Source organism: Amblyraja radiata, chromosome 17 (genome assembly GCF_010909765.2).
Source record: "Amblyraja radiata isolate CabotCenter1 chromosome 17, sAmbRad1.1.pri, whole genome shotgun sequence".
NCBI lineage: Eukaryota > Metazoa > Chordata > Chondrichthyes > Rajiformes > Rajidae > Amblyraja > Amblyraja radiata.
In genome coordinates this window covers 5,840,397-5,867,825 of record NC_045972.1, presented here as the reverse complement: position 1 = coordinate 5,867,825, position 27,429 = coordinate 5,840,397, and the positions used below count along the sequence as shown (strand labels likewise).

The following is a 27,429-nucleotide window of genomic DNA, read 5'->3' as shown; positions in this document are numbered from 1 at the left end:
TGCTTTACATAAATTAAATAATAAGTTTCCATACAAACCATAGAAAAAGGTTAAAAAAATGAATAAAATGGACACAACACATTTTAGAGTTCAACACAAACGTCCCCCCACAGCAGAATCAAAAATTTCCACTGTGGGGAAAGGCACCAGAAAGTTAAGACCTCTTCCTCTGTGAAACACCCGAGGTCGGGGCCCATTTGTGGCCGTGCAGCCAGTCCGATGATTTTCAGGGCCCTCTTGCCGTGAAGATGGAACTTCGGCGTCGGTGAAACATTCCTCAGCGGCTTGGAGAAGTCTGGAGCGGCTGCCTCCTCCCTGGAGATCGGGGCACTCGTAGTCCTCAGGCCGTGCCGGTTGGAGCTCCGACCCCGGCGAACTCGAACCCTGGCTCTGCGGCGCTCCAAATCCAGCGCCGCCCGCGGCCGGACGCCCGCAGCCCCAGCTCCGCGATGTTGAGATCGACGGCCACAGCGCTCCGGAGCTTACCGCACGGCGACCCGGTAAGGCATCGCCCGCTCCGTGTTGGTATCCCAGCGCTGCGCCACCGCCGCCGAAGCTGTAGTCCAGGCCGGTCCCGACAGGAAACACCGCTCCATTCTCGATGGTAGGCCGCGAGGACGGGGCGAAGAAGCAGCTTGGAGGGATGCTGCCTCTCCGACCAGGTAGGTGACTAAGAAATAAAGTTTCCCCCTTCCCCACCCCCACCCCCCCACATAGAAGACCTCCACTAACATTTTTTAACAGGACTTAAAATAAAATAAAATTTAAAAAAAGGTGTAGAGCCGGACTGCGGGCAGGCTGCCATACACAGACGGCACCCACTCCTGCACGTCCGCCATCTTGGATGGACTAGTTTAGTCCATCCAATAGGGAACAACATGCTAATTTCTGAGTATGAAAATGGCCATAACTTTTTTAATACTGAAGATATGAAAGTGAATTAGGTGTCAAATTAAACCTTTTTATGCTTTATCTGATGGGATAAATTACAGACTTGATTTTTAAAATCTCAACATTTTGTAACATTGCTACGAGTATAAGTCGAGGGCAAACTCGTCTAAACTCGCAGATTAGGCCGCCGCAGTGGGACAGCCCCATAAATCTTGAATCACGAACAGAGCAGACAGAAAGTTCAATAAAGTTAAACAGTGAAAAATAATTGTTTTCTATAGAGGTATGAATTTATTTGCAAACATGAGTGAAAAAGGAAAGGAGCAGCTTCAACGGATTAGTTATTGAAAGAAATATCCCCAAAGATTTTTCCAAAATAACCATTCAGTGCACGTATAATAATTGTGGCTAAAGAAGTAACATATCAACCGCAAAGAGTAAAGATTTTAATAACTCGATATCAGGTGCTAAAGGAAGTGAGATCTGATGTTGATAGGAACTGGATGACCAGATTGATGAATTATCTGCAAGAATATAAGCATTGTAACCTTGAAAAATAAGCAGTGTAACTATGGTTACAAGTATAAATTCAGGTAAAAGAGAAAAAAACATGTGACCCGTGGCTGATTGAAGGGGACTATATCAGCCCACTGCTGAACTGAGAGCCTACAATATTCTGAGAAGTCTTCTACAGGGGGCTCTGCAGCCTTTCTTCACAAGATCCTGTTTCACCACGTACTGAACTCACAGGCATACAGCCACCTCTGCTCAGAAAGCAAGTGCTGACAGCACAGTGGATCTTGTTTTAAGGTAAGATATTGAGTAATTCACCTAGAGTATAAATTTGAAAGAAAGAGTTGAATAGAATATTTCCATGATAAAAATGAAAAACAAAATCAACTATTCATTGTAAATCACATCTGGTCAATACCACAATGTTTCATGAAGCTTTCACAAGCTTAAAGTTTATGCTTTAGAATTTTGAAAATCTAGACTATGCCGATTACCATTATTACTTGCTCAATTCAAACGTTACATTATGTTTGTAAAACAAATAGGAAGAAAATTGGGGATTGTTGACATTTCCAAATGTTTTAAGATTTATTCTCAGAATGGACGGAAATTGATATTCAGAATTGTTAACAGAATTAATTTGGTTTTGTTTTAAATATGATTAAATTAGCCATTAATCATATGTGAGGCGTGTGAGAATGATTGCATGCTAAAGTTGTTATTCTGAATTAATAACTAACCACAGATATGTTTGATACGATGGCTGGCTGTTATAGAAAGAGTATAGACTATTATAGTGTGTTTATTATAGAAAACTTTAATCGAAGATTAATATTACCAAAATATAAACAAAAAAAATCAATTTTAACATTTTAATGAGATAAGCTCAGCGTAAGGTGTAACTTTGAAGATATTCTATTTTCATGGCATTGGCACAGATATATTTATTAATTTAACCACCTTATGAATGTATAATATTTGTCGAGGTAAATATTATTGCGATCATATGTTAAAATTGATGACAAAATTACTATAACTGAGAAGCTCCGAATGTTAATGGTTCTCTCGCTTTCAAAATAAAATCAATCTTTAATAATTTACAAGGAAAAGCTGAGGTTATTGTTTCTTCTGGGATTTAAATGATCAGTCTGCATCTTCTATGCCTGCTTAGAGTTTGAATATGGCGTATGCTGGTGATAATGGTGACCTGGATGGTCAGTGCAAATAATCAAAACTGTTATTTTTCAGCGTATTAATACTCCGTCTGCTGAAAGAAGCATCGCCCGTTAAACCCTAAATCTCTCAACCTTGACCTTGAGAAAGGGAAGATAAGCTTTGCACGATGAGAAATGTGAGTACGTTTCTAATAGCCACCAACACCTCCCTGGCAAGCCCAGCTTCTGTCGGGACCGACTCGGCTTACAAATCCACGGAGTACAAGGCTGTCTCGGTACTGTTGGTATTGACAATATGTGGCACTGGAATCATTGGCAATGTAATGGTGGTGCTGGTGGTCTTGACCGGCAGACACATGAGAACCCCAACCAACTATTACTTGCTCAGCCTCGCTGTCGCCGATCTCATGGTCCTTGTCGCTGCTGGATTACCGAATATTTCTGACAGTCTGATAGAGCAGTGGATCTATGGGCATGTGGGCTGCCTGGGTATTACCTACCTCCAATACTTGGGCATCAATGCATCGTCGTGCTCCATCACAGCGTTCACTGTGGAAAGATACATCGCCATCTGCCACCCAATGAAAGCACAGTCCATATGCACTGTCTCCAGAGCCAAGAAAATCATAGCATTCCTTTGGTTCATTACCTCCTTCTATTGCATGCTGTGGTTCTTCTTGGTGGATCTCAACATCGACAGCAGGCAGAATGTTGCGTGTGGCTACAAAGTCTCCAGGAATCTCTACTTGCCCATCTACTTCATTGATTTTGCCATCTTCTATGTGATCCCTTTGATCGTGGCCACAGTGCTGTATGGCCTGATCGGACGAGTGCTTTTCCTCAGTCCCATGCCCAAGCAGGTTAATACAGGACCTGAGCAATGGAGGCCGCACCATGCACCAGAGCAAATCGGTTCCCACTCTGCCAGCTGGACAAGTAAAGGATCCATTTCATGCAGAAAACAGGTAATGCAGTCATGGAGAGCCATAGAGCGATACAGCGTGGAAACAGGCCCTTCGGCCCAACTTGCCCACACCAGCCAACATGTCCCAGCTACACTAGTCCCACCTGCCTGCATTTGGTCCCTATCCCTCCAAACCTGTCCTATCCATGTACCTGTCTAACTGTTTCTTAATGTGTTCAATGTTCAAAGCTAGGAAAACTAGCAGGATGCAGCTTTAGATTTTAGCTAAAACTGAAACAAGAGCGTAATAAGTGGCAGCATAAAAGAAAACACACTATATTGGAGGATATAGGGAGAAACAATTTGTTGCCTTGATAATGTGTTTTGAGGGATTAAATAGCTCAAAATGCAACTCAATCATATAATAGACGATAAGAACATTAATATAGTAATTGAGTCATAGAGACAAACAGGCTATTCATATTTGCTGATCATAGAATCAAATACAGGGTAGTTATATTAATATACTTGTTTATATTAATGCTATTTACGGGCCAAGCAAACCCCAGATCTTCCAACCTACCTCATAGTGACCCTTGCATTTTTTAATCTATATGTTTTCACCAGCTCCACTGTAGCATTCTGCACTCTGTTTACTTTATATTTTGTTCTACCTGGTGTACTTATGTTACTATGATATATCTGAATAACACGCAAAACACCATTTTTCACTGTATCATTGTATACCTGGCAATAGCAAAACCAATACCAATAACGATACCAATATGTGGTTCACAGCCTTCTGCACCTTAGCGATACAAGTGTTTGTCCAATTACTTCCTAAATGTTGTGAGAGTGTGCAACTCCTCCAGCTTCTCTGTAACGAAGCACAATTATCCTATCAGATAATCAGATAATTGATCCTATCAGATCAACGACAGATGGCACAATGGGCTAAGTGTTCGGCTGGCAACCGGAAGGTAGCCGGTTCGAATCCCGTTAGGAGTGCATACTGTCGTTGTGTCCTTGGGCAAGACACTTCACCCACCTTTGCCTGTGTGTGAATGTGTGTGAGTGATTGGTGGTGGTCGGAGGGGCCGTAGGCGCAGATTAGCAGCCACACTTCCGTCAGTCTGCCCCAGGGCAGCTGTGGCTACAGAAGTAGCTCACCACCACCGAGTGTGACTGAGGAGTGTATGAATAATGCGATGTAAAGCGCCTTGAGTATTCTAGAAAGGCGCTATATAAATCCCATCCATTATTATTATTATACATTTTTCACCTTCACTTTTGAGTTCTTTGAATGAATAAGTTTATTGGACAAGTATGTACACATTCAAGGAATTTGCCTTGGTTTGCCTCCGCTCGCGAGTAGAGTTATTTTACAGCCTTACGAATATCAAAAATATTCTTGGTCTATCCTTGCTTGTTAGCTGCCCAATTGTCATTGGTGTTTTCTGCACTGACTCGAAAGATACAGCTTTGTAGAGAAAACACAACAAAGGTACATTAAGATAGACACAAAACGCTGGAGTAACTCAGCGAGACAGGCAGCATCTCTGGAGAGAAGGAATGGGTGACGTTTCAGGTCAAGACCCTTCTACAGACTGTTGATAGGATGTTGATGATTGATAAGAGAGCATAGAAACATAGAAACATAGAAAAATAGGTGCAGGAGTAGGCCATTCGGCCCTTCGAGATGATCTTGGCTGATCATCTAAAATCGGTACCCCGTTCCTGCTTTTTCTCCATACCCCTTGATTCCTTTAGCCCTAAGAGCTAAATCTAACTCTCTTGAAAACATCTAGTGATAGACCTCCACTGCCTTCTGTGGCAGAGAATTCCACAGATTCACAACTGTTTCCTCATCTCAATCCCAAATGACCTTCCCCTTATTCTTAAACTGTGACCCCTGGTTCTGGACTCTCCCAACATCGGGAACATTTTTCCTGCATCTAGCCTGCCCAATCCATTAAGAATTGTATATGTTTCTATAAGATCCCCCTCATCTTTCTAAATTCCAGTGAATATAAGCCCAGTCGACCCATTTTTTCATCATATGACAGTCTCATCACCTTGGGAATTAATCTGGTGAACCTACGCTGCACTCCCTCAATAGCAATAATGTCTTTCCTCAAATTAGGAGACCAAAATTGCACACAATACTCTAGGTGCCGTCTCACCAGGGCCCCGTCAAACTGCAGTAGGATCTCCTTGCTCCCATAGATAAATCCTCTCACATGCCATTAGCCTTCTTCACTGCCTGCTGTACCTGCTTGCTTACTTGCAGTGACTGATGTACAAGCACACCCAGGTCCTGTTGCACCTCCCCTTTTCCTAATCTGACACCATTCAGATAATAATCTGTTCTTGCCACCAAAGTGGATAACCTCACATTTATCCACATTATACTGCATCTGCCAGGCATCTGCCCACTCATCCATCCTATCCAAGTCACCCTGCTGCCTCATAGTATCCTCATCGCAGTTCGCACTGCCACTCAGATTTGTGACATCCGCAAACTTGGAGATGTCACGTTTAATTCCCTCGTCTAAATCGTTGGTATATATTTGTAAATAACTGGGGTCTCAGCACCGAGCCTTGCGGCACCCCACTAGTCACTGCCTGCCATTCTGAAAAGGACCCGTTAATTCCTACTCATTGCTTCCTGTCTGTCAACCAGTTCTCTATCCATGTCAATACCCTACCCCCAATACCATGTGCTCTAATAAGTGCCTTAGGAAAAGTAGAATTCAGAATAGTCTGGCTACATATCAGAAGAATATATCAGTACTTGCCAGGAGACACAGGAAGTTCCACGGGTGGAAGTCTGAGTCACTTGCCCATCCTCTTAGTCTGGTTTAAGATAGTGGAGTATAAAAAATCCATGAAGATCTTCGGGATTGGGGACATAAAGTGAAAGAAAGCAAACTAATTAATGTTGCAATTGTAATTTTAACAAAATAACTTTCAATGATTACATTGAATTTTAATTCAATTAAATACTGCTTTAAGAGGTTTATAATAGAGGGAGATTGATGATACTTAATTGAAGGAAGAATAGAATGATCATTCTGAAAGGATGAAATAGGGCGGCAGGGTGGTGCAGCGGTAGAGTTGCTGCCTCACAGCGCCAGAGACCTGGGTTCAATCCTGACTACGGGTGCTGTCTGTACGGAGTTTGTACGTTCTCCCCGTGACCTGCGTGGGGTTTTTTTCTGAGATCTTTGGTTTCCTTCCACACTCCAAAGACGTGCAGGTTTGTTGGTTAATTGGCTTGGTGTAAATGTGATATTGTCCCCAGTGTGTGTTGCATAGTGCTAGTGTGCGGGGATCGCTGGTCGGTGCGGACTCGGTGGGCCGAAGGGATTGTTTCCGCGCTGTATCGCTAAACTAAACCATGTTCATGATATTTGAGAAAGGCTGAATAGAATCTGTGGATTTTGCTTTCTTCCAGGTAACTAAGATGCTTGCTGTGATTGTGATTCTATTTGCCTTACTCTGGATGCCGTACAGAACAATAGTCGTGGTCAACTCCTTCATGGACAAGCAATATGAGAATATTTGGTTCCTTCTATTCTGCAGACTATGCATCTACACCAACAGTGCTATCAATCCTGTCATTTACAATCTAATGTCTCAGAAATTCAGATCTGCTTTCAAAAAACTGTGCAACTGCAGTCAAGATGACACTCGGCACCGACTGTTGTACACAACCCGACTTAATTACAGTTCAGTGAAAGATGCCATCAAAGGGAAACCTGAAGTTAATGGCAAGCAACACAGTGTAAAGAAGAACGATCAGGAGAAAGACAACAACATAAAAATGGAGGATGTGACACTTGCAGCACCAGACCAGAAGTACTCTAGTGTTGTTTAAAATGAGACCTGCATTTAAAATACTGTGAATCAAGCTTAGTGTAGAGGAAGTTTACATTGTATTCACAACACATAGACAGAATATTCATTCATTATAATTAGTAGTGCATTTTACATCCATTCACAGACAATGCCAGTAGGAATGGTTCCCATTATTCAATCGCACCGGACAACAATTTTAGTTCCTATTGACGACTAGAATTCATCACTGAAATCTTCACACTTTGAAGTGAGAGGGGAGGGGGGCTTTTCTGGAGATGTGTGGGACGATTTTTTTTACACAGAGTCTGGTGGGGACTTGGAACGAGCTGCCAGAGGTGGTGGTGGAGGCAGATGTGACAGTGGTGTGTGAGAGGCTTTTGTTAGGCAGATGGAGGTGCAGGGATGAGAGGAAGATGGATCATGTATAGGCAGAAGAGATCGGTTTTATGTGGCATCATGTCTGGCACAAGCATTGTGGGCCAAAGGGCCCATTTCTAATGCTGTAATGTCCTATGTTTTATGTTCCATGTTATATGTACGTCACCTCTATATATCTGCCGCCTGGTGCTCTCAGTTTTTAGGGCAAGATCAGCTGACTTGGACATTCCTTGTTTAAATCTTCAGGTCATTCTCTGGGTGGAACCTACCCATTAAACCATTCTGTGTAGGAAGGAACTGCAGATGCTGGTTTAAACCGAAGATGCTGGATACAAAACGCTGGAGAAACTCAGCGGGACAGGCAGCATCGCTGGAGAGAAGGGATGGGTGACTTTTCGGGTCAAGACCCTTCTACAGACTGTTGATAGGATGTTGATGGTTGATAAGAGAGCATAGAAATGTAGAAACATAGAACAATAGGTGCAGGAGTAGGCCATTCGGCCCTTCAATATGATCATGGCTGATCATCTAAAATCAGTTCCTGCTTTTTCTCCATATCCCTTGATTCCTTTAACCTTAAGAGCTAAATCTAACTCTCTCTTGAAAACATCTAGTGATTGGCCTCCTCTGTCTTCTGTGGCAGACGAATTCCACAGATTCACAACCGTTTCCTCATCTCAATCCCAAATGGCCTTCTCCTTATTCTTTTCCGGTCGAGACCCTTCTTCAGACTGATGTCAGGGGAGAGGGAGATACATAGATAAGGAAGTGAAAGGTGTGAAAATAGGACAAAGGGAATGGAGATCAAGGAAAATGGGGAATAGATCATTGTTAGTTGGGAGAAGGTATCAACAAAGCAAACTGATAAAATGTGGTCGGAGACTGGTCGGAGAACTGGGAAGGGGGAGGGATGTAGAGAGAGGGAAGGCAAGGGTTATTTGAAGTTAGAAAAGTCAATATTCATACCGCTGGGGTGTAAACTACCCAAGTGAGATATGAGGTGCTGCTCCTCCAATTTGCACTGGGCCTCACTCTGACAATGGAGGAGGCCCAGGACAGAAAGGTCAGTGTGGGAATGGGAAGGGGAGTTAAAGTGTTTAGCAACCGGGAGATCAGGCAGGTTTAGGCGGACTGAGTGTAGGTGTTCAGTGAAATGATCGCTGAGCCTGCAGGTGGCAGCATAGTGACTCATCTAAGGTGGCACCATGGCTCAGCTGGTACATCAGCCACTTGACTGCTCCAGCAACTCAGGTTCAAATGTGAACAGCCGTGCTGTCTGTATGGAGTTTGCATACTCTGCTCATGACTGCATGTGCTCCAGTCTCCGTCGACATAAAAACCATGCTGATTGAAGGTTAATTCGCTGAAGTAAATGTATTTTTTTTCATTTACGTTTTAGTTTAGCTTAGAGATACAGCGCGGAAACAGGCCCTTCAGCCCACCGAGTCTGCACTGACCAGCGATCCCCGCACATTAACACTATCCTACACACACTATGGACAATTTACCTTTATACCAAGCCAATTAGCCCACAAACCTGTACGTTTTTGGAGTGTGGGAGAAAACCGAAGATCTCAGAGAAAACCCACATAGTCACGAGGAGATTGTACAAAGGTCGAACCTGGATAAGGCCACAACTCTACTGCTGCGCCACCATGCACCACCTAGTGTAGGTGCCTGCAGAAAAATCAAGATGGTGTTGATAGGCATGTGAGTGAAAGTATGTTAAAAGGACGGAAGTGGGCCATGGGATTGATGCAATTGCTCTGAGAAGTGTACACCTGACAGATCACATTCCATATTGTAAGAAAATAAGACATTTCAAGTTCCTGTTGAGAATGTTAATAATTCTATGGGAGTTCAGCTGCTTGAGGGACAGGAGCGATTAGTGGAGAGGTGTAAGCACTCTATTAACCCAAAGTCCCCAGAGTCCAAGCTGTGTCCTGGACATGGCTTCATGCATGGCTTTCCACTGTGGTGCAGGCTGATCCACCCTCGGGTGTGATGGCTTGCTGAGTGCATTTAGTTTAGTTTAGTTTAGTTTAGAGAGACAACGCAGAAACCGGCCCTTCGGCCCACCGAGTCCGCACCGACCAGCGATCCCCGCACATTAACATCACCCTGCACACACACGGGACTATTTACAATTTTACGAAACCAATTTTCCTACAAATAAAAAGCCACTTTTATATGGATGCTCTGTCAGTTTTGCTGGGTTTCTCTTTTTGCTGACTGATTGTAAATATAACGTGTTTGCTAATTGCTACAAACTTAAACAGTTAACTTCTGTTCCATCTTTGGGTGATTTTCCTGGTTGTTAAATATTACTGGATGTATGTTCTAAACAAATTATGATATATTCACAGACAGATTTTAGATGTCAAGATATTTAGGTATTTGTCTCTTGCTTGAATATTTAGTTTTTTAGTTTAGATGTACAGCAGGGAAACAGGCCCTTCAGCCCACCGAATCCGCGCCGACCAGTGATCCCCGCACATTAACACGATCCTACACACACTAGGGACAATTTTTACATTTACACCAAGCCAATTAAACTACAAACCTGTACCTGTTTGGAATGTGGGAGGAAACCGACGCAGGTCATGGGGAGAACGTACAAACTCCACACAGACAGCACTCACAGTCAGGATTGAATCCAGGTCTCTGGCGCCGTAAGGCAGCAACTCTACCGCTGCACCACCCTATTTTTCTCACCTCATATTTTTATCACGCAATAGTTTTGTTTGATGAAACACAGTCCAGTGATGTTCATGAGTTTTAAGTTATTAAATGTTGAAAAGATCACAAAAAGATTTAAGTAATGAAAAGTTAATGTTTGCTGCATTTTATCAGAGTATATTCATTTAGATGATAGATTATTTGCTCAGCTTCATGCTTAGAAATATTTAAACAGAGAAAATGAAATGAAAATTGAAGTGCTAGATTATTTTTGTTCCAATAACTTATTAATTATAAATCAGTAAATAACATTTGATAAACGGTGTTAAGTATAAGTGCGTAAATAGTTGTGTAAAATGTGGCTATTGTTGTAATATTTAAAGCATTACCAACATGTTGCTATGTATATCTGCTCGAGATGCCACCTGACATTCTAACATGGAATAACTTGAACACAAAAGGTTCTCATTGCATTTGTGACCAATCCTTTCTTTAGTTATGCAACAGGATACAATTGCATACATGTTTGTGGCAGGATAGGGCAGGCAATGTCAGAATGTTTCACATAAGGAATGTTTCACAGAGGACAACAAGCAGTGATTTCATCCATCGCCTATTCCCTCTTGTGGAGAGGTTGACATAAATACATTTCAACAATTATATTTTGGTGCACAGAACGGTCAGAATCTTTCAAACAAATGATAGCGTGAAGCACATTAAGACATTCCAATCTTTTGCCTATTTCCTGTTGCAAAGGCATCTTAAGATTAGCTTCTTGTAATATTGGAAAGCAGATTTCCCATGCCTGATTCCACCGTCCCTTGTTGTTTAGTTATAACTTGAGATAAGCACCTCAATTGTTGCTGCCTCTTGAGTTGGAAACTAATACTTCACAGGGCGGGCAGTCACACTGCTTGCCGTAACAGGATGAGAACAGCTCCATCCACGACTGCAAGAAATTGCTGCCAATTGTGGACACAGCCCAGACCATCTCACTCACAAACCAACCTCCCTTCCATTGACTCCATTTATACCTCATGCTGCCTCGGCAAAGCCAGCAGCATAATCAAGGACGAGTCACACCCTGGCCACTCCCTCTTCTCCCCTCTCCTACCAGGCAAAAAGGCACAGAAGTGTGAAAACGCACACCTCCAGATTCGGGGACAGTTTCTTCCCAGCTGTTACCAGGCAACTGAATCATCCTACCCCAACCGGAGAGCAGTGCTGAATGACTATCTACCTCTTTGATGACCCTCGGACTATCCTTGATCGGACTTTGCTGGCTTTACCTTGCACTAAACATTATTCCCTTATCATGTATCTATACACTGTAAATGGATCGATTGTAATCATGTGTTGTCTTTCTGCTGACTGGCTAGCAGGCAACAAAAGCTTTTCACTGTACCTTGGTACACGTGACAATAAACTAAACTGAAAGTGAAACCAAAAGTGATTATGGGCACTGCTATGTCACCAACTCTGAATGAAACTATTCCCAGTTTGCTCGAGAAGCTGCCTAGACAACGCAGATAATTGATTTACATTATGGAGCTTTGCATTCATTCTAAGTACACATTTATTTTTACCATATTGGATTTCCCATCATTTTGTATATTTTATTAGGCTTTCTACTATACACTGATGTTAATTGCATGGATAACCAGGAGAACTATTGGCTATAAATGTAACCTGGGTTTCTTACGGATTTTAATTGTACTGTATTATTATAACAAACTAGTGCTCAACGATGTGGTGCTGGAGGAGTCATGTAACGTAACTTGTGTTCTCCTAGTAACAGGTATGTGGTATTTAAAAATAAAAAATAAAACATTCACATTTCATTTGATCTGATGAATCTAATTTTCTTCTCATTTAAAACACATGATTCCCTCAGTGGACAAACTGTGGAGCCACTTTCCCAATTAGTCATCTGCTGAAGCCAATTAGCAGTATCTAGGATTAACAAAGACCCAGGTTCAATGCACAATTTGTGGTGATTTTATGGAAGGTTTTATTTGAAAATGTCAAGTTCACAATGGCAATTTCAAAGCCTGCAAAACAATCTGGGCTCCACATTCTCTACCAGAATAATCCAGAGCCTACATTTTAATAACCTCTTTCCAGAACTTTTATTTTGTGCAGTGCTTTTCTTTCCAAGAACCGGTGGCTCAGCGGTAGAGTTGCTGCCTTATTGTGTTCATCGCGCTGAGACCCGGGTTCGATCCTGACTGCTGGTGCTGTCTGTACGGAGTTTGTACGTTCTCTCCGCGTGGGTTTTCTCCGAGATCTTCAGTTTCTTCCCACACACCAATACGTACTGGTTTGTAGTTCGAGAGTGGTGAATCTCTGGAACTCTCTGCCACAGAGGGTAGTTGAGGCCAGTTCATTGGCTATATTTAAGAGGGAGTTAGATGTGGCCCTTATGGCTAGAGGGATCAGGGGGTATGGAGAGAAGGCAGGTACAGGATACTGAGTTGGATGATCAGCCATGATCATATTGAATGGCGGTGCAGGCTCGAAGGGCCGAATGGCCTACTCCTGCACCTAAAATCTATGTATCTATGTATCTATGTAAGTTAATTGTCTTGGTATAAATGTAAAAATTGTCCCTAGTGTGCGTAGGATAGCGTTAATGTGCGGGGGTCGCTGGTCAGTGCGGACTCGATGGACCGAAGGGCCTGTTCCGTGCTGTATCTCTGAACCAAACTAAAACTAAAACCTGAGGTTGTTAGGCTGTCAAACTTGAAAAGTTTGTTGCCACCATCTCCCCCGTCTAATGACATTAGCTGCAGGACCAGTGGGGATTTTCAATCTAACTTCAAGAGTAGAGAATTCTAGCAGAGAATTCATTTATGTTTAAGAGAATGAATTTGATACATTTACAGAAATTACAAAATTCACTGCTTTCAGTGATTTCTTTTGAATAAGATGACAACAATAACCAACATTTGAATTCAGTTCCTTGCCAATACTGAATTTAGCATATCTTAGATCTATTTTGCTTACTGCCTTGACCGCGTGTGATGAGCCTCTGCAGGGAGGTTCTGCTGCAGTTGTACAGGGTCTTGGTGAGACCACACCTGGAGTATTGCGTACAGTTTTGTTCTTCAAATCTGAGGAAGGACATTATGCCATAGAGGGAGTGCAGAGAAGGGTCACCAGACTGATTCCTGGGATGTCAGGACTTTCTTATGAAGAAAGACTGGATAGACTCGGCTTGTATCGCTAGAATTAGGAGATTGAGGGGGGATCTTATAGAAACTTACAAAATTCTTAAGGGATTGGACAGCTAGATGCAGGAAGATTGTTCCCGATGTTGGGGACGTCCAGGACAAGGGATCACAGCTTAAGGATAGAGGGGAAATCCTTTAGAACCGATATGAGAAAAACATTTTTCACGCAGAGAGTGGTGAATCTCTGGAACTCTCTGCCACAGAAGGTAGTTGAGGCCAGTTCATTGGCTATATTTAAGAGGGAGTTAGATGTGGCCCTTATGGCTAGAGGGATCAGGGGGTATGGAGAGAAGGCAGGTACAGGATACTGAGTTGGATGATCAGCCATGATCATATTGAATGGCGGTGCAGGCTCGAAGGGCCGAATGGCCTACTCCTGCACCTATTTTCTATATTTCTATATCTAATGATACATATGTGAAATAATTTTGGGGGAAGATTCTTGCTTACAATACATTTGATTGCTGATGTAGTTTTACAAAGTTGTTCTTTGTCCTTTGAATAAAGTAAAACATCTCAATAATTCAACAATATATATTTGGTTATTTTCAAGAAACACATAGAGGTAGTCTACAAACTGCAAGTTAAGGTAAAACATCCGAGATCTAAAGGGCCTACCCCACTTGGGCGTCATTTTCGGCGACAGCCTCAAAAGAGGTTGTCGCGGTGTGGATGTGGGGTCGTCACGGGGTGGTCACGGGTGTCGTGGGGTGACGCGGGGTGACGCGGGGTGATGCATGTAATGATGCGCAATGTCTCCTTGCCGCTGCTGGATTTTGGAATGTTCAAAATCTTTCCGCGACACCAGCGTGTCTTATGTCGTGCGATCTGTCGTACGCTGACGTAGGCTGTCCTGCAGGTGACGCCTGGTGATGCATGGTGACGCAAGGTCATGACCTCAGCTAATTCATTTTGCGACAGCCTACGTCATCATGCGTCAACATGTGGTCCTCAGATGTCGTAGACAGTGGCGCAGCCGGCCGTATCTTGCCGTATCGTGTCGCGGGAGGACTACGTTGACTTCGGCTGTCGCTGTTTGACGTCTGTGCGGCCGCAGGATGTCGTAGGCGCTGTCATATGCTGTCGCTGTTGAGGCCCTGGAAATTGTGATGTCGGCTGACACAGATTGTCGCAGCTTGACGTCAACTGTGTCGTAGCCTGGCGTAGATTGTCGTACAACTTGACGGTTTTTCGGCGACTGCGGGCATCAGTCACTGACGCGTGCAGTCGCCGAAAAAAATCGCAACGTGGGACAGGCCCTTTAGGCAGGTTGTCACATTATCTTGCTGTCACATAAGTCTATGTTTTATTTGATACTAATATAATATCTGCAATAAATTACATTTTTTTGCTTTTTCTTTGGCCTCTGAACTTTAATCTTATTTATTTTCTTCCTCAGGCTGAATGGAGATAAGTTTGTTCAGTGGAGGTGAATCCTACTTGATTTCATGCCCATCCTTGGCAGAAACACGATAACAGAGTTAGGCCAACGAGAAAAGAATAGTTCTGACAAAACAAATCTGTTTAAAGGCCTGTAAATCGCTGCACCAGTGGATCTTCTTAAAGATCTTTCAGAATTTGATACTGAGTAAAGTTTCATTCCTGGCACATTGTAAGAACCATAAATCGTGAACTCAAAACAATAATGAACATTTATAGCGAAAAAAAACCACTCTTGTGGGAGAAACTGAAACCAGAGAAAAAGAAATTGCTTGTCAAATCGTGGTTAGGGTGCCGCAGCGGTAGAGTTGCTGCCTTACAGCGCTGGCAGCACCGGAGACCCAGGTTCGATCCCGACTACGGGTGCTGTCTGTATGGAGTTTGTACGTTCTCCCCGTGACCTGCATGGGTTTTCTCCGAGATCTTCGGTTTCCTCCCACACTCCAAAGACAAACAAGTTAATTGGCTTGGTATGAATGTAAAAATTGTCCCTAGTGTGTGCAGGGTCGTGTTAATGTGCGGGGATCTCCGGCCTGCGCTGAATCTCTAAACTAAACTCGAGAATATGAAGTAGAAATAACATAAAAGTCCTCTGGACTGGTTTACATCCACAGGCCTGGTAGTTGCAGCAGGTATACTAGGCCTGGAAAGTCATCTTTGGACTTTGGACTTGGAGAAACAGCGTTGAAACACTTCCTTTGGCCCACAATCTGCGCTAACCAGCAATACCTGTACACGAGCACTATCCTACACACTAGGGACAATTTACAATTTTACCAAAGCCAATTAACCTACAAACATGTATGTCTTTGGAGTGTAGGAGGAAACCAGAGGCCCTGGAGAAAACCCACGCACTGTAAGGCAGCAACTCCACTGCTGCGCCACTGCACTGCCCTATTATAGAAATGTTCTGTTTTTAAAATCAAGTTACATTAAAATAAGGATCATGAATAACCACTCGTCCCCCCTAATCCTCCCCTGCCATTGAAAACGGTCACAGCTGGCACGGTGGCTAGTGGTAGAGTTGCTGCCTTAGAGTGTTAGAGACTCGTGTTCAATCCTGACGACGGGTGCTGTATGTACGGAGTTTGTACTTTCTCCCTGTGACCTGCATGGGTTTTCTCCAGGTGTTCTTGTACCCCACCGCCCACATCCCAAAGGTGTGTAGGTTAACTAGCTTCTGAAAATTGTCCCTAAGGTGCAGGATAGAACTAGTATCGCTGGTCGGCATGGACTCAGTGGACCGGAGGACCTGTTTCCATGCTGTATCTCTAAACCAAACTGTGATATGCCCAAGACCTCATCCCCTTTTGTATGCTTGTTCTACATTGCCTTAATCTTCCAGAAAATGATTTGCTTTCTCTTTAAATACCTGCAACAATCTAGCCTCCGCAATCCTTAGTGGTCAGAGGAATGCAGACCTGCGCCATCAATCCCAGTGGAAAACATCATCGGTCACTAACCCGTCTGCCCCAGAAAGCAGTTTTATGTCATGGTTATAATGTGGCTAAATGCATAACATAGAAACATAGAAAAAAGGTTCAGGAGTAGGCCGTTCGGCCCTTCGAGTCAGCACCGTCATTCAATATGATTGTGGCAGATCATCTAAAATTAGTAGCCCGTTCCTGCTTTCTCTCCATATCCTTTGATTCCGTTAGCCCTTAGAGCCAGTGACGTGCGGTGAGGTCAATGGCTGGGGAGGCACTGGCTGGTATCAGTGGCCCGGCCCTCCCTGTATTGATCACCGCGTCTCCCCGGGGTGAGAGAGGGTTGGAGCCGGGGCTATGTGAGTGAAGCACGGCGACTGGAGGGGCGGGAGCGTTGCCCCGTGACCGTGAGGGAACGACCCACCTCCCCCTCTCCATTCCCCCTCGCACCTACCTCCCCGTCTACCCCTTGCTTCCCCCTCCACCCCTCTACTCTCTCTCCACCACTCTCTCTCCCCTCCACCCGGGGTAGATCTACCCTAGCCGAGAGTAGATTACTCCAGCCCGGGGCCCCCTTAGGCGCGGGGCCGAATTGGGAGCTCTCAGCGAACCAGAACCTCCGAATCGGCCGCTACAAATCAACTAATCAACCGACCAGTCAGCACCGCCCGCGGCTGGAAAGTCAGCGCCGCCAGCGGTGGAATCCAGTGCTGCGCCACCGCTGCTGAAGCTAGCTAACGTGGAGGGAGAATGAGGTAGCGTCAATTACGTGGGCTGAGCCTACGTAATTGACGCTCGCTCTCTCTCCACTGGTCTAAAGACACGCCCCCTTAGTGAGGCAGATGTGATCGCTGCCTCCCCTGGTGCTTTTTCAATGCAGATTTATGACGAGACCAGCGAGCCCAAATTGAATATATTTATATGTGAAATAAATTACCTGGACTATCGAAGGTAAGGACATGTAATGAAGGGGTTTACAAACATTACATTGGTGACATACATAGAGATAGTAACAGGCACTGGCAAATTTGGAGATTTTGACTATAAAAAATTATTAGATTCATATAGAAATGACATTTATAACACAGATCAGTGGAAATATCTTTATATTTATTTTATTTTATTATTATTTTTCTTTACTTTTCTTAACAGCTATTTTAATTGTGAGTATGACAGGTGAGGCTCTGCCTCCACTGCCTCACCTGACCGCAAGTCCCTGCTAAGAGCTCTATCTAACTCCCTCTTGAATACATCCAGTGAATTGGTCTCCACTGCCTTCTGTGGAAGGGAATTCCACAGATTCACAACTCTCTGGCTGAAAAGTTTCTCGCCATCTCAGTCCTAACATACTGTTCTTAAAGAAGTACATGGATATGCTGCGGTATTCGCTAATTCAACAAACATATACTTTATATGCATTGTGCTTCATCTTGCCTACACATATCACAATTAGTACATGCTTACTTACAGCAGTGGATACACAAGGTAAAGACAAATCCCTTTGTCCAGGTTAATGTTTTAGACCATTGGGGACAATCTTCGGCTCCTCCAAGGTACAAGAATACATAATAGCGGTGGTTGATAGACAAACACTAAGAGGGTTGGAAAATTACTGCTTTAATGGTCTATTCACCTCTAGATGTTTATTTTATCCCATGCATCTCTCCCCTGGGGCCTGACATTGGAGGTTTGCAGGGAGTCCAATTCAATCATGCACAAGATAGACACAAAATGCTTGAGTTGTAGCGGCACCGGTACCCCGCCCCCACCCGACCAGCAGCTCAACACCGTAACCGAAGTCGCTGGTACTTACACTGCTCTCAGAGTTTTCTGTGCTCCTTACACCCCGTTTCAGCGGGGCGGCTCCTAGACACGGGGTCGTGCATCACATCCCCACCGTGGGCCCTCCGGTGCATGCTCGGGCGCGCCGCCTACCGCCGGACAAACTGCGCATCGCCCGGGACGAATATCAACTGATGGAGGACATGGGGATTGTCCGGCGGTCCGACAGACCATGGGCCTCCCCGCTGCACATGGTCCCAAAAGCATCTGGGGGGTGGAGACAATGCAGGAATTACCGGCGCCTGAACGACTACCTCATATCCAGGACTTCTCTGCACACCTCGAGGGCGCCGCGTTCTTTTCCAAGGTTGACCTCGTCCGGGGTTACAACCCCATGCACCCCGACGATGTCCCGAAAACCGCCACGATCACCCCGTTCGGCCTGTTCGAATGGCTGGGAATGCCGTTCGGATTAAAGAACCCCGCGCGGGCATTCCAGCGGCTGATGGACCAGGTCGGACGGGGTCTGCCTTTCATGGGGTGTTCATTTATTTGGACGACATTCTGGTCGCCAGCGCCTTGCAAGCGGAGCACGTCACCCACCTCCGGACTTTGTTTCAGCGCCTCCGCGAACACGGCCTGGTCATTAACCCCATGAAATCCCAGTTTGGCCTCCGCTCCATTTCCTTCCTGAGGCATAGCGTTACCCGCAAGGCACTACCCCGCTCCCCGTGAAAGTCGAGGCCATCAGGCAGTTCCCCAGGCTAATCACCGTGAAGGATCTGCAGGAGTTTGTCGTAATGGTTGAATTTTTATCACCGTTTTGTGCCGGCAGCTGCTGCCATTATGTGTCCCCTGTTCTGGTGCCTGGCGGGCAAACCGCGGGACCTCGCGTGGTCCGAGGAGGCGGACGCGGCTTTCGAGGGTGCCAAGGGAGCTAACGCTACCATGTTGGTGCACCCGCGCGCTTCCGCCCCCACCGCGTCAGCTGCGGCCTCCAGAATGCAACTACAGCGCTTTCGACCGCGAGCTTCTGGTGCTGGACCTGGCCCTCCAGCATTTCAGGTATTTTCTCGAGGGCCGGGTGCTCACCGCGTTCATGGACCACAAGCCCCTTACTTTCACCCTGGGTAAGATCGCTGATCCGTGGCCCGCCCGTCAAAATTCGGAATTTACGATCGATGTCCGCCACGTTGCAGGGAAACTTAACGTCATTGCTGACGCGTTGCCCTGCCCCGCCATCCCGTCCGTTTTGGCCCTCGACCATGGTATCGACTACAGTGAGCTGGCAGCAACACAGCGGGCAGATGCTGGTACGGACAAATACCGCACGGCAGTAGCGCCTTGCGGAGCGGTAGGCATCATGGTCTTGTGCGATGTCTCCACAGGTCGCGCCCGCCCTATTGCCCCCGTCAGTTGGCGACGGCGGGTCTTCGACGCCGTTCATGGCCTGGCTCACCCGTCCATTCGGGCGACGTTCGCTTTGGTAGCGGCCTAGTTCGTCTGGCAGAGGCTCCGTAAGCAGGTGGCTGCCTGGGCCCGCGCCTGTGTCCCTCGACAGACCTCCAAGTCGGCGTTGAAAACTCGGCCTAGGGGCCCGGACTGGGTGGACCAACTGCCCTGGGTCCTCCTAGGTAAAAGCACCGCACCCGAGGAGGATTTGGCTGCTTCCTCGGCCGAGCTCGTCTACGGCTCGGCCCTGCGGGTGACAATAGACAATAGACAATAGGTGCAGGAGTAGGCCATTCAGCCCTTCGAGCCAGCGCCGCCATTCAATGTGATCATGGCTGATCATCCCCAATCAGTGCCCCGTTCCTGCCTTCTCCCCATATCCCCTGACTCCGCTATTTTTAAGCCCTATCTAGCTCTCTCTTGAAAGCATCCAGAGATCGCGCCTCCACAGCCCACTGAGGCAGATAATTCCACAGACTCACCACTCTCTGTGAGAAAAAGTGTTTCCTCGTCTCCGTTCTAAATGGCTTACTCCTTATTCTTAAACTGTGGCCCGTGGTTCTGGACTCCCCCAACATTGGGAACATGTTTCCTGCCTCTAGCGTGTCCAAACCCTTAATAATCTTATATGCTTCAATAAGATACCCTCTCATCCTTCTAAATTCCAGTGTATACAAGCCAGCAACTACATTCTATCAACATATGACAGTCCCGCCATCCCGGGAATTAACCTCGTGCCACGCTGCACTTCCTCAATAGCAAGAATGTCCTTCCTCAAATTTGGAGACCAAAAGTGCACACAATACTCCAGGTGTGGTCTCACTAGGACCCTGTAGAAGGACTTCTTTGCTCCGATACTCAACTCCTTTGGACTTTGGAAACAAAATGTTGGAGTTCATATCCTTCTTCAATTAAGTACAGCAAATTAAATGCATGATTTGATTCTTGCTCTGAAACTGAAAATCAATAATTTTGGAGCCACTTCACTTGCAGCAACGCAGGGGAACTTTGATCGAGTCGTGTGTAGGAAGGAACTGCAGATGCTGGCCTGATCAAGTTATTCTTTGAGCAATCATTCATGGCACCAAGACAACCAGACACACGACAAAAACACATGAGAGCTACAACTATGTTGCGATGTGTTAGGTTTTGCAGAAATAGATTTCAAATACTTTAGGACATAGATGGAAACAAATGAGGAAGGAGTTCCTTGAATTTAGATTTAAACTTCCTGCCTGACACAATGATGATTCAATCTAGCAAATTGAAGTGTTTCTCATACTTACTGCTACAGTGGTGTGCTGTTTTGCTGTGACCTTTGTTAATTAGCATTTGTTGAATGCTGTGCACAGAACAACTTGCTTGCTGTTAGCTTGTGGTGTGGATAACAATGTTGGTGACTAATAGGCACTGCTGCTTCTAATTACAGTGGAGATTATGTACGGATTAACAGACCAGACCTGGGAATAATCACAATACCTGACAGAACACCATGGTGATTTGCCTGTACGTGCTGCATTTTAGCGACAGATGCCCTTTGTATTGAAAAGAAATGAGTGGGCTTGGCCTTACTCTAAATTTATATGAATTGTAACTTGTAGGGTGGCACGGTGGCGTAGCGGTAGAGCTATGCCTCACAGCGCCAGAGACCCGGGTTCAATCCTCACTACGGGTGCCGTCTGTGTGGAGTTTGTACGTTCTCCCTGAGTGCTTTTTCTCCGAGATCTTTGGTTTCCTCCCACACTCCAAATACCAACAGGTTAATTGGTTAATTGGCTTGGTATAAATGTAAAATTGTTCCTAGTGTGTGTGTGATGGTGTTAATGTGAGGGGATCGCTGGTCGGTGCGGACTCGGTGGGCCTAAGGGCCTGTTTCTGCGCTGTATCTCTAAACTAAACTAAACATCATAGTAAATGTGTGAGTTATATCATCGTGTCAAATTTTCAAACTGCATTAAGCTACATACCTTGCAAAACCATCATAGTGCAGCCCCACTAATGCCGGATTAAACTGAGAGCAGTATGTAGATTGACAACTGGATAGTAACCGCCTGCCAGATCACATTTTGCTTCAAAGAAATGAGGAGCATTGTACTGGATTTGAGAAACAGCGTAACTTGAAGCATTTTGTAAACCTGTGATTCTATGGGCTAATCACTCAGTTACTGAGTGCATGGTCTATTCTTTGTGCGATGAAGTGTGAAATCGATCAATCAAGGACCAACATCTGCCCATCTGAGAAGCACGCTGCAGACCTGCAGACCAGATGAAAAGCCACCAACTCGAAACGCTAATCCTGCTTCTCACTCCACAGACACTCCAATGTTTTCTGATTTATTTCGGAGCTACAGCGTCTCCATTTTATTTTAGGATTTTTGAGATACAACACATCAATTTTAAGAAAGAATCAACATTCCTAATCCCCAAAGAACTGAAGAGAGCTGAGGATCGTATCGCAAATGAATTGGGATCTCTTCTGGGGCAGAGGTGAACTGTACAAGAGGGATGGGTTGCACCTGAACTGAAGGGGAACCAATATCCTGACAGGCATGGGATATGGGTTGGTTGACACTAGATTGGGAGGGGGGTGGGTGTCCAATGCAGGACTGGGGCGGTTGAGAGGCTGGAAGTCGGTGTGGAAGGTCATGAAAGAAAGTCCAGTGGACAGAATAGGGTGAGGCATGGGAGGGAGCGAGGGAGGATTGTTGGATTCAATTAAATTTATTTTACTGTGAGAGGCATGACGTGAATTCAGGGAATGGATGGTTACTTGTGGCTGGAACATTGTAGCTATTAGGAAAACCTAGCTAAGAGAGGGACAGCGACAGGGCTGGCAGCTAAATGATCCAGGACTTTAGTGCTACAGCAGAGATAAAGGTGAGGTAACAGAGGAGGGGGCTTTGCTTTATTGATTATGGGGAATGTCACGGCAGTAGTCCGAGATGACAATACTGAAGGTTCGTCCAGTGAGGATATATCAAAATCATAATCATAATCATACTTTATTAGCCATGTATGTTTTGCAACATACGAGGAATTTCATTTGCCATACAGTCATACAAATAAAAAACAACAGAACACACAAAATACATTTTAACATAAACATCCACCACAGTGACTCCTCCACATTCCTCACTGTGATGGAAGGCGAAAAAAAGTTCAATCTCTTCCCTTCTTTGTCCTCCAGCGGTCGGAGGCCACCAGCCTCCCGTTGACGGAACGATCTTACTCCAGTAGCCGGCAGCAGGACTCCTCGTCGGGGCGATCAAGCTCCTGCATCGGGGGGGAACCTCAACTCCCCCGTGCTGGGCGATCTACCCCGGGTTGTGGCTAGTCGAACGTCGTGCGGCTTTTGGAGCTTCCCGACGTTGGTCTCAACCCGAAACTGCGAGCTCCTTGATGTTAAAAGTCCGCAGGCAGCGGTTGGAGCGTCGATCCCAGGCAAGGGATCGCAGGCTCCGATGGTAAGTCCACAGCCCCGTGGTGGGGATCCAAGTCAGTCCTGAGCAAGGCCTCCTGCTCCACGATGTTAGGCCGCAGAGCGACCGGAGATATGATCTGGAAAACAATCGCATATACGGCAAGGTAAGAGATTGAAAAAAAGTTTCCCCTGACCCCCCCCCCGCCCACCCCCCACATAGAACTAACCAGAGAACATTAACACAAACTTTTAAAACACACTAAAAATAACAAAAAAAGACGCAAGGACAGACAGACTGTTGGCGAGGCTGCCATCGCTGACGGCACCACCCGGTGGAATATGGGTGGTGTTGAGAAATAAAAAGGAGATGACCACCTTGTTGGGGGTGTCCGAAAGGGCCCCAAATAGTCAACGGGAATTAGAAGCGCATATATGCCAGATGGTTGCAGGGAGCTGCAAGACTCATAACGTTGTCAGAGTGGGAAAATCTAACTTCCCCAATATAGACTGGGACTGCCATCGTGCCAAGGGCTTAGGCAGAGAGGAAACATAGAAACATAGACTATAGGTGTAGGAGTAGGCCAATTGGCCCTTCAAGCCAGCACCACCTTTCAATGTGATCATGGCTGATCGTCCACAATCAGTACCTCGTTCCTGCCTTCTCCCCGTATCCCTTGATTCCATTAGCCCTAAGACGTCTATATAGCTCTCTTTTGAATGCATCCAGTGAATCGGCCTCCACTGCCTTCTGAGGCAGAGAATTCCACAATTTCACACCTCTCTGGGTGAAAAAGTTTTTGCTCATCTCAGTTCTAAATGGCCTACCACTTATTCTTAAACGATGACACCCTGGTTCTGGACTCCCACAACATCGGGAACATGTTTCCTGCATCAAGCGTGTCCGATCCCTTAATACTTTTATATGTTTCTATAAGATAGCCTCTCATCCTTTAAAATTCCAGTGTATACAAGCCCAGTAGTTCCATTCTTTCATCATATGACAGTCTCGTCATCCCGGGAATTAACCTTGTGAACATATGCTGCACTCCCTCAATAGCCAGAATGTCTTTCCTCAAATTAGGAGATTGAACCTGCACACAATACTCCAGGTGTGATATCACCAGGGCCCTGTACAACGAGAGGAGGACCTCTTTGCTGTGATACTCAACTCCCCTCATTATGAAGGCCAACATGCCATTAGCTTTCTTCACTGCCTGCTGTACCTGCATGCTTACTTTCAGTGACTGATGTACAAGGACACCCAGGTTTCGTTGCACCTCCCCTTTTCCTAACCTGACACCATTCAGATAATAATCTGCCTTCCTGTTTTGCCACCAAAGTGGACACCCTCACATTTATCCACATTAAACTGCATCTGCCATGCACCTGTCCACTCACCCAACCTGTTCAATTCTCCCTGCATCCTCATAGCATCCTCTTCACAGTTCATACTGCCACCATGCTTTGTGTCATCTGCAATTTTGCTAATGTTACTTTTAATTCCATCATCTAAATCATTAACATATATTGTAAATAGCTGCGGTCCCAGCACCTTGCGGTACCGAACCTTGCGATACCCCAGTAGTCACTGCCTGCCATTCTGAAAGGGACCCATTAATCCCTACTCTTTGTTCCCTGTCTGCCAACCAATTTTCTATCCAAGTAAATACTCTACCCCCAATACCATGTGCTCTAATTTTGCCCACTATTCTCCTGTGTGGGACCTTATCAAAAGGCTTTCAGAAAGTTCAGATCCACTGGCTGTATCTGGACTTTCAGGAATCTATTAAATTTATTCAAGAAAATCTCCTCGGGTGAATATGTAGCGGGCCCTACTTCCACACATCTATCCTCTCCCATCCAACACTTCACAGCCGAGTTTTCTTAGACATGCGCTCTGAAATTCCTCGATAAACTGAACAATATCTTTAACAATCTTCTCAAAATGTAATATTTTAATCAAACTTTTGACCATTTGGCTTGAATCCATTTCTTACCAGCCTCACCTGTATCCACCTCTCACTTGCCAGGCTTTGTCCCACCCCCACCTCTTTTCCAGTTTTCTCCCCTCTATTATGGTCTGAAGAAAGGTCTCGACCCGAAGCGTCACCCATCCTTGTTCTCCAGAGATGCCGCCTGACCCGCTGAGTTTCTCCAGCACTTTGTGTCTATCTTCATATTATTAGTGGCATGCTATTTTCAAAATGACCACAACAAGCAAGGCATGTTGTCAGCAACATGTGGCACCTTGACCAGGGAACACATTCCAAGATGCACCATAGAGGAAGAAAGAAATGGAGAAACAAAGAATTGCAGGCGCTGGAACCTTGAGCAAAATACAAAGTGCTGGAGTAACTCATTAATCAGGCCGCATCGCTGGAGAACATTTCAGGTTGGGACCCTTCTTCAGACTGAAATAGAGGGGAGAAAACTATTTTTCTGGTTTTATTTGCATAACTGATACTGTGATGGTAATAACAGTATCTTTCTCAGAATAATGCCACGCAATGCTTCAGGTTCATTTAAGAGAGCCTTACATCTCTCACTGGATAGAAGGTACACAAAATTGCTGGGGAAACTCAGCGGGTGCAGCAGCATCTATGGAGCGAAGGAAATAGGCGACGTTTCGGGCCGAAACCCTTCTCACTGGATAGATTCAGCTCAGGGATTCGTTTAATTTTTAGTTTCGAGATATAGCGTGGGAACCGGCCCTTCGGCCCACCAAATCCATACCAACCCGTAATCCCTGTACAATAGCACTATCCTACACTCTCGGGACAATTTTCAATTTTACCGAAGCCAATTAACTCACAAACCTACCTGTACGTCTTTGGAATGTAAGAGGAAACCAGAGCACCCGGAGAAAACCCATTGTTCACGTGAGGGTGGAATACTGAAGATAGACACAAAATGCTGGAGTTACTCAGCGGAACAGGCAGCATCTCTGGAGAGAAGGAATGGGTGACGTTTCGGGACGTGACCCTTCTTCAGACTAGTTTTATGGCTCATCGGGCTCACTACCCATGGGTGATCCTGGAGCAGGAGGGCTTGGGCTGGTATTTACAGGAGATGGGAAGCAAGTATTGGCTATGGTTATTCCTGTTAACGAATCTCCTGAATTGTTATGGTGCAAATTGTACCCTCAAGCACATCTATACCCACCAGACATAATCCCCTATTGTTTGAACAGGTTGCTGCAGCTTTGCACAGAGACCAGACTGCCGACAATGTTCATAGCATTTCTGTCTTCATGTATTTAAGATCCCAATGTGCTGCTAATTTTATGTAGGGTTATATATAGAACATTTTTATGCCTGTGAACCTCAGAAATGATTTGGATTATTAACCTTCCTCACTATGCACAGAAGGTGCCTTCCTCCCCGTATACATTAGTTCATTCTTTTGAGTTTGAGAGCTCATTATATTTTTTATATCAGGATTATTTTCTCTACTTATAATAGATATTTTAGGATCCACTATCAAATTATAGGAAACTACAAAATACCAGAAAATATCACAAATAAAGTATTACAGATTATGATCCTGAGGCCGGTAACTTCACACCATCTGTGATTTCCTTCATCACAGATTTACGAGGATGTTGCCAGGACTAGAGGGTCTGAGCTACAGGGAGAGGTTCAATAGGCTGCCGCTCTATTCCTTGGAGCGCAGGAGGATGAGGGGTGATCTGATAGTGTATAAAACCATGAGAGAAATAGATCGGGTAAATGCACAGAGTCTCTTGCCCAGAGTAGGCGTATTGAGGGCCAGAGGACATAGGTTTAAAGTGAAGCAAAGAGATTTGATAGGAATCTGAGGGGTAACCTTAACTGAGGGGTGGTGCGTGTATGGAACAAGCTGCCAGAGGTGGTAGTTGAGGCAGGGACTATCCCAACATTTAAGAAACAGTTTTTACTGGTACATGGATAGGACAGCTTTGGAGAGATATGGGCCAAACGCGGGCAAGTGGGACTAGTGTAGCTGGGCCATTTTGGCCGGTGTGGGCAAGTTGTTTCCACGCTGTATCACTGCATGACTCTGCAGGAAATATTATGTTCCAATGAGATATAATCTTATATGGGAAGAACTATCAGTACAAAGTCTATTCAAAGAGAACCATGAGAACTAGACAGGATGACGCGGCTCCTTGTTGCAACAAAGAAGTATTTTGAAGAAAAATATGAAAAATTAGTGTGGGAAATGTTTCTACAACATAATGCCAAATTGTGCTGATATCGAGACCCGATCGGCCACATCAATTATTTTAAACCAC

At 45.1% G+C, this 27,429-nt stretch overlaps 1 protein-coding gene across 1 annotated transcript; it reads left to right on the top strand.

Moving 5' to 3' along the window:
- Positions 1-2,742: 2,742 nt before the first annotated feature.
- On the top strand, positions 2,743-19,781 carry LOC116982967 (thyrotropin-releasing hormone receptor-like). The gene is made up of 5 exons (XM_033036500.1): positions 2,743-3,544; positions 6,941-7,344; positions 18,357-18,495; positions 18,609-18,797; positions 19,119-19,781. Exons 1-5 carry the CDS (start codon positions 2,747-2,749, stop codon positions 19,779-19,781), a joined length of 2,193 nt encoding a protein of 730 aa, XP_032892391.1. The 5' UTR covers positions 2,743-2,746.
- Positions 19,782-27,429: the final 7,648 nt, after the last annotated feature.